The sequence below is a fragment of the Eufriesea mexicana genome, unplaced genomic scaffold (assembly GCF_001483705.2).
Source record: "Eufriesea mexicana isolate 0111107269 unplaced genomic scaffold, ASM148370v2 scaffold9538, whole genome shotgun sequence".
NCBI lineage: Eukaryota > Metazoa > Arthropoda > Insecta > Hymenoptera > Apidae > Eufriesea > Eufriesea mexicana.
The window spans coordinates 77,111-84,704 of record NW_016917269.1 but is presented as its reverse complement, the minus strand read 5'-3'; the positions used below and the strand labels follow the sequence as shown (position 1 = coordinate 84,704).

At 31.7% G+C, this 7,594-nt stretch overlaps 3 protein-coding genes across 7 annotated transcripts in view; 2 read left to right on the top strand and 1 right to left on the bottom strand.

The window, feature by feature from the left end:
- d4 (double PHD fingers d4) overlaps positions 1 to 1,382 on the top strand; it is an 11,512-nt gene extending 10,130 nt beyond the window's left edge. For all 3 annotated transcript variants that reach the window (XM_017908059.1, XM_017908060.1, XM_017908058.1), the window contains 2 exons: positions 397 to 509; positions 1,070 to 1,382. In XM_017908059.1, the coding sequence (XP_017763548.1) occupies positions 397 to 509; positions 1,070 to 1,201 (245 nt within the window). In that variant the 3' untranslated portion in view covers positions 1,202 to 1,382. The remainder of the gene's footprint in view (positions 1 to 396; positions 510 to 1,069) is intronic.
- A 1,505-nt stretch (positions 1,383 to 2,887) lies between these two features.
- On the bottom strand, positions 2,888 to 4,157 carry Iyd (Iodotyrosine deiodinase). Of its 2 annotated transcripts, XM_017908029.1 has the most exons (4): positions 3,986 to 4,157; positions 3,572 to 3,784; positions 3,198 to 3,514; positions 2,888 to 3,114 (listed from the first exon to the last, which is right to left on the bottom strand). In XM_017908029.1, exons 1-4 carry the CDS (start codon positions 4,155 to 4,157, stop codon positions 2,929 to 2,931), a joined length of 888 nt encoding a protein of 295 aa, XP_017763518.1. In that variant the 3' UTR covers positions 2,888 to 2,928. The 2 variants fall into 2 exon arrangements, with proteins under 2 accessions (XP_017763518.1, XP_017763516.1); XM_017908027.1 differs by having other exon boundaries at positions 3,198 to 3,784.
- A 783-nt stretch (positions 4,158 to 4,940) lies between these two features.
- LOC108553218 (ribosomal protein S6 kinase alpha-5) overlaps positions 4,941 to 7,594 on the top strand; it is a 56,040-nt gene continuing 53,386 nt past the window's right edge. The window contains exons 1-2 of one of the 2 annotated variants that reach the window (XM_017908024.1): positions 4,941 to 5,167; positions 5,278 to 5,430. In XM_017908024.1, the coding sequence (XP_017763513.1) occupies positions 5,328 to 5,430 (103 nt within the window). In that variant the 5' untranslated portion in view covers positions 4,941 to 5,167; positions 5,278 to 5,327. Of the gene's footprint in view, positions 5,431 to 7,594 lie in introns of both variants that reach the window. The other variant, XM_017908023.1, reaches the window with a different exon arrangement.

Sequence of the window (7,594 nt, the reverse complement as noted above, 5' to 3'; positions counted from 1 at the left end):
AAAAAAAAAAAAAAAAAAAAATAAAAAAAAATAAAAAAAAATACAATCGCAGATATCATGAAATAAAACATTCTGTGCGGAAACATAACAGAACGTATCATTATTCCGGACGTTTTTAGTGCTGAGGAAGGGTGAAAGTCATGATTCTTTGTGATAAACCATATAAAATCTAACTTATCGCACGCGTTTCTTGAGCAATCGGGAAAAAAAATATATATATGTATATATTCGTCTTCCGATACGAGATAAAAAAAAAAATAGAAACGAAATGATAGCTTGGAGTTCACTGTTCTTCGGCACAAGATAAATGTCCTAGCACCTTTCTACTCGTCCAAAACAGCTATCCTGTTCCGTCCTATATGCGTGTTCCATGACCTGGCTACGTTCTTGTTATAGGGCATCCGACTTGTTTGCAATTCACAGCGAACATGATCGTTTCTGTTCGCAAGTACAGGTGGCAGTGTATCGAATGCAAATGCTGTTCCATTTGTGGCACTTCTGACAACGATGTGAGTATTACCATTTTTCCGGGTCCCCTTACGCGGGCGAGACAAAAAACAGTCCACGTACACCTACTTCGACTATTTTGATTTTCCCTCTTTGTTACGGGAAAACAATGGTATTCGAGTACCTTCCATTCTTTTACGTTAAAATTTACGTTGTTTGCACCTTCGTCGAATATTACGTTATTTCTTTTTTAATCTTCGTTAAGATACCTTTGTACAATATATTTATTTATTTATTTTTTTCTTTTGTAAATTTTTGATTAGTTGATCGTGGATCAAAATAGTTTGAGAAAGATGTACGGAGATGTAATATCTACAATTTTAAGTTCTTTCGAAATATTACAACGTTTGCTTACGTTTTGGAAAAATGAAAAAAAAAAAAAGAGGAAAAGATAATTACTATTTGTTAATATCGAAATTTGATAATGGATCAGACTATGTCTGAACAAGTGGGTACCGTTATTGTAAAGAGGAAGAGATAATAAAGTAAAGCAACGATCGCGAACAATTATACCAGTTAGGTATCGTTGCAAGCTAATTAATTGTTTCGCGAACCAAACTAGGATCAGCTGCTGTTCTGTGACGACTGTGATCGTGGATACCACATGTATTGTCTGTCTCCACCTCTTGCGTCTCCTCCCGAGGGCTCCTGGTCTTGCCGTCTGTGCATAGCAGAGTTTCATCGCCGTGATTAAAAGTCTTTTGTCTCGTAGATAAGTGACGGATTTTATCTATTTGCTGTGGTGCAGTGGCCATTCTTGAATTAGGAGAGTATTCATAAGCTCACTTTCTCTTGTAGTATTATGATAAATGCAAATGTACTTTCAGTGACCGAAGACTCCTGTTCTCTTTTTAAGGAAGTTTATTAAGAACGTTGGCAGCATTAACGATTCCTTTTTTCTCTTTTTGGTTTAAGTTCTACTAAATAAGATGAAATATTGCGAAGTATTCGTAGTATATATGCTACGTTAGATTATCTCAGGCACTGGTGATCTCAGAAAATGAAAAGTATAATAATTACGTATTTATAATTTTAATGAGCTAGCGTTTATCAGTAGATGTATGAAGGTATAAGATTAAAGGGCTGTCTTAATGTCTGTCGAGAAGAAATGAACAGTCGCTTTAAGCTTGCCATTAAAGTTAATGAAATTAATGGAATAACCTTAGCGGTCAAGGACTCCGGCATCGGATTGTCATTGAATGTCGTCGCGTTTTGCATTGAAATAGAAAGAAAGTATTTTTTATTGATTTTAGAAAGACATGTTACATTTATAAAGATTATTACTATTCTAGAAGTTAGTTTGAGAATTGCGAACATCGGTAAATACTCTCCTAGTTCTCCAGGCCAATTTATTTTTAGCCATTGACATTCGAAGTTCGGTTGCTTTTAGGATTTCAAAACTGCTTACACTTTAAACGATTTTGGAGATCTCAAATTTTCATAATCTCTTTAGCTCCTTGCTATCAACTTGGTTTAATCCAAGATTCATGAAAGAAGCAAAAGTAAGAAAAAAACTTGATATTCTAGGAAAAACATGATATTAATAGCATCTGTTTCATAAATAGTGATAAATAGAACACTATCTGTTTATCTGTACGTATCATGATACTAAAGCTTTTACACTTAATGACACAGCCATTAGTAGCAGTATAGCTATGACATACAAACTCGCAGTACAGCAGAAAATTATATTCTATATGCCCTTTATTGTTAGCTCAGTATTTTTATATTTTATATATTGAATGTACTTAATTTAAGATACCATGGTGATATTTGGTACTCATTGATGTAACTCTTCTTTTTTATTCAGTAATTTTAAGGTCGCTTAACGACATGGAATTGTGTATTAGGTGTCATGAAAATTAGTCTATAAAGATTTTTGAGTTTGAACCAATTAATGGTGGATTTACATTTTATATTGCTTATTTTTAACACACTGTATGCAAATTTGAATAAACATTAGTATACAACTGAATCACTAACTTTAGACAGTCTTATTGTGTGCCATGAATATTTTCTGAGTGCAGGAACATAATACATAATGATAGAACTTCTTTGGGTGCTATATTTCAGGGAATAGTTCCCTTTTGAACATTTTAGGATAACTTTATAAGATTGAAAGTCATGTCTTTGACCAAGGAAAATTATATTCTATAATTATAATAAATAATATATATGTATATATATATGTATATACATATATACACATATATATATATATGTTTGCGAAAGTGTAATGTAAGGTATTCATAAGAAACAAACAATACTCAAAACAAATATAAGTTTTTTTATAAAAACAGGATTTATATAAATCAATGATTATGTGTATTAATTTTTGTATGATCCCACAAGCAAACAAATATTCTGACAAAGCATTAAACAGAGACACTTTGATTCCCATAATTTGTTATTACGTGTGTGTCAATCAACTTCTACTAAAATATCAGATAGAGGTTTTCTCTGAAGGTCAGGCACTGTAGCATCCTTTGCTGGATAACCAACTGGCAGTAGTACAACAAGCTTTTCATTAGAAGGACGTCCAAGAAGGTTGCGGATGGCAGGTCCACAGTTTAAAGGAGTAGAAGTCAGAGTTACCAAACCTGCATACTAGTTTTAAAGTTCATGTATTATTCATTCACATTATTCATAGGTATACGGTATAAGAGATTATAGTATTATAACAATATTACCTGTATAGCGGCGATGAGAATACCACAAGCAATACATGTGCTCATGTCATTGTAATAACAAATTTTTTTTTTTCCATTTGGTAAAATTCCGTAAGTTTGTTTAAACACAAGCACTAAATAAGGAGCAGTAGTCAGGTATTCTTTAATCCAATTGGTTCTGAGTGGAAGTAAATCAGTTGTCCATTTTACTCCCATTCTCTTTTTATAGTTTATTTCCTCTTCGTTTTCGACGATATAACGAATTTGTTCTTTTACATTTTGATTTGATACCACTACGAATGTCCATGGTTCTGTATGTGCAGCACTAGGCGTAGTGCCTAAAACAGACTCATATGTATAAGAAGTTTTGTGAATGTAACAACATGATATTGTACCTGCAGCTTTTATTATCTCATGTATAACTTCTTTTGGTACAGGGTCAGGACTGAAAAATCTTATACTTCTCCTAGCAGCTACTATTTTATAAAACTCAGAAGTTCGACATAGTAATTCTACTTCAGAGGGTCTCTTATATTTATAAAGGATATGTTTTAAATCTATTGGTAGAGCAGGTTCCTCGCTATCTTCTAATGTCTCTTGATCACTGTCTAAAAAGAATTTTATAATTTTTAATTTTATTATAATGTATACCTCTAATCAGTGATTATTGAAATTATCTACTATAACATAGCATAAAAGAAAATGAATTTCATAAAATATGAATTTTGTGTCTTAAATGTCATATTTTTTTAACAGTTATTATTTTAAAAATTTCTATTCTGGTAGCCATAATGTTATAGTATTATTACCTTCTAGGTGCTCCATGGTATTATTCAAAGTGTTAGAATTATGTCTATACTTTTCAATAAAAATAATCTTTTTCAATACTTTGTAAAATAGTTTTAAAAGAATATAAGATATGATACTAATTAGCACATGATACCAGTATTTCGTCCAAAATGGTAAAAGTTTAGCAAACATCTTAAACGAAAATTTAAGATTTATTTGAAGAAAACCGTTTGTTCTATTCCGTTGTTTCAATTACAGCTTACTGAAACTTATCAATGTAAAGATATGCGATGAAACAAGTAGTGGGATATATCTGACCTATAATAACTAAATTATCGCTTTTAAACAAACGATGTATCCCAGTACTCGTGTCAGAACATAGAGTTAGTTATTCATTAATTTTTCATCGATCATTTACGATACAACGAAATATTTAAGCACTTGTTTCTTAATATATACATATTATGCTTAGTAAGTTTTTCATTTTTCATAATAATTATAATTCTTATTATATGATCAATAGTTATTCGAAATTGAAAATTGTCTTTTGCACCTTTGATTATCTAGAAGAGAGTATTATCTGCAGAAGCATCTAAATACATCTTTAAGCAATATACGGAAACGATTTAATTATTCAGCGTAAAAGAGACTCAGGCTATTTAAAAAATTAATTAATATCGACGCTGGCTTAGACAATGACTTTTATTAACATCTTACTATTGTTAAAGACTTGTTATTACAAATAAAGTCACTGTTTACTTTTAATAATTTTCATTTATTTCAATCGATATTGTAATCCATTATTCGCCTCTATGTTCAATTATATTATATCGAGTAAGCGTACCCTTTCTTCCTTCTTTTCATTTTCAATAACCGTGCTCAATAATGAAAAATGATCGAGATACCTTCTTTATAGCAGCGAAAACATAAGATTATTTTATATTGCTACAGTCGGTAATCGGTCGACAATTCTGACGCACCAACCGAAAGCAGTCGGTGTTGTACATTGCGCGTTGTGAGTGCGCAGTATCGGAACGTGCGTGTCTTCGTTGTCCGTCAACACGGACGCGAGAAAACCGTGGCAATCATGTAAAAACGCGGTGTCAATGTAATTTCTCGGATTATCCATTTATTCTTCGTGATAATCAGGACAATCGGTATTCTCACCCGTACGGAAAACATGCGATTCCATCCCAACGATCGTGAGTATATCGAAGAGATCTTGTCACGCGTACATACAGACATACGTTTTGCGACGTACAAGAGGATCATCGACCCGCACATTTCGTGAAATGTGTTTTCGCTAAGGAAGATTGAGAATCTCATTGTGAGTGACATCGAAATTTAACAAGCAACAGGGACATGGAGAACGCCATGCAGCCGCCACTTCCACCGCCACCCCCACCCTCAGAAATCCTTGAGAATACCAGCACGGAACACACGGTCACCCACGTCTTGACATTTGGTACGTTACATTCTTGTTTCTCTTATGTTTTAACACGGTTTCATACAATGATAATCTCACCTATCTATGGTCCTGATAACAGACAATTGATTACTTTTTCGAATTATTGATAACGTTTTTGCAACGTAGTCACTGCATCGAGCAAGTTCCACTGATTCTATACATGACGTAAATGTATTTCGAGAAAAGTGTCTGTTCTTGCTATAATAAGAACAACAGTTTTCCATATTTTTCAGAATTGTTTGCTACTTTTAAAAGAGACCTCTTTAAAATTTCTATCTATTTTAAATGTCAGTCAGTTAATCTATAGAAAACTTTGAATTGCATTTGTAGTTGAAAGTATGTAGTTTGAAGTCAGTTGTTATGTTACAATATGTTGTTCAATGTAGAAGTGTTGCTTTAATTTTCACAGTATGAAGTTTCTTATGATAGGTAATAAACCTTGATCATTTATTGTTGTTATTTCTGTATATTAATAAATACGTAATTAATAATGAAAAGAAAACTAGGTCTTCGAGTAGGACCATAAATTGCTCTATGGAATTAAGCAGTATTATGAAAGTCATATTAGTTGGTTGAATATTACATAATTTTATTCAGAGATAAGTGTACGATAGGTTATTTTCAAACCATTACTTTTTGGTAAATTCAAGGTTATCATTAAACATTACTCGTACTTTGCTTTTGTCTTTCCTAACTCACTTTTGTATTTTTGCATAAAGTTAGTATAACATACACGATTAATGATATATGAAAGCTCTAAAAATATAACATCAGTACAAAATTTCTGATATTAACACATTGGCCTTCATTCTCTCTCTCTTTTCTGAGAATAAAGGAAGAATTTGAATACAAGGTTCCCAAAGAACAGAAATGACACGCATGTGTGAACTTCTAAATTTAGTGACTTGCCAGCCAGAAGGTGGTAGCCTTTTAAGCGAGCAATATTGGATGGTCTTTGTTGGTTGATGAAACAGAACAATGTAATCGTGGTAGTGAAATGTTTATGAGCCTTTGTTGACATATATGATAGATTTAAAATAAACTTGTTGACCTTTCTTGATTAATTTTTTGCAATCTATATTACATGTCTATTATATAACTAATTAATTGGACAATTTTCATTAATACAAAGCTGCTTTATCCTTTATTAATTGATTGGAAGTACTTTCTAATCGCTTGTTAGATGAAATAATTACTCTTATTATTGTGAACTTTTCAAAGTTATTCTTTGTACATGACTTCACTTTATACAACAGTAATAAAATTTATACAAATTAATAAAATATTTCTTTAACATTATGGAATATTTTAATATTATAAAACGGTGTTTTGTAAAAGGAATTGGATAGATTGAAATAAAATCAAGAAGAAAATATAAAACGTTACATAGCAAAATAATTTATGCATAGTAGGTTGGAGAAAGTAACACAAGTAATAATGTTGTGTCAAAATTATGAAATATAAACATTTATAATAGTTCAAGGGTACCAGATGTATAACATATGTAATAAATAAATCTTTTATCCCAGCAATTACACTTGCAAAGCTAAAATCGCAGCTGCTTTGCGAGAGTTCAAGTTTAATTAAATTTTCCATCTAAAACATATCCAATTACCTGGAATCTCCTCATTTCGTAATAAAATAACAACGTAACGAATTTGATCGCACAGATGTATTTAATAGTAACGTAATATAAAGAAATATATTCACGTGTAGGCTTCGATATGTATACGTATAGATACGGCGATTAAATATGAACAGTGTACGGTTTTATCGATTGGTTAGACGTTTTATTTATCGACGATCGATATTTATCTTCCGATGCAGGTCGCGTATTTAAATTATACAGCAATTTGTGTCAATTATATTTTCACATATTAGCAAGTCATACCTTTATGTATTTATGAATACAGTCATAAATATTACACAGTAGAACTTGTATGGTATATATTCTAATGACATAATGTATATGCATATATATATGTATCATGAATCATAAATGTCGTGTTTCTTGAAGGCGCATGTCTCTAACGTGATATTTCGAACTCTTTTCAGTACATTCCCTAACTATGTTCCTTCCTTATCTTTATATATATATATAAGAACCAATATTATCTAGCTGTTTAAATAATCTACGGAGGGGGGGGGGGGGGGGGCGTTT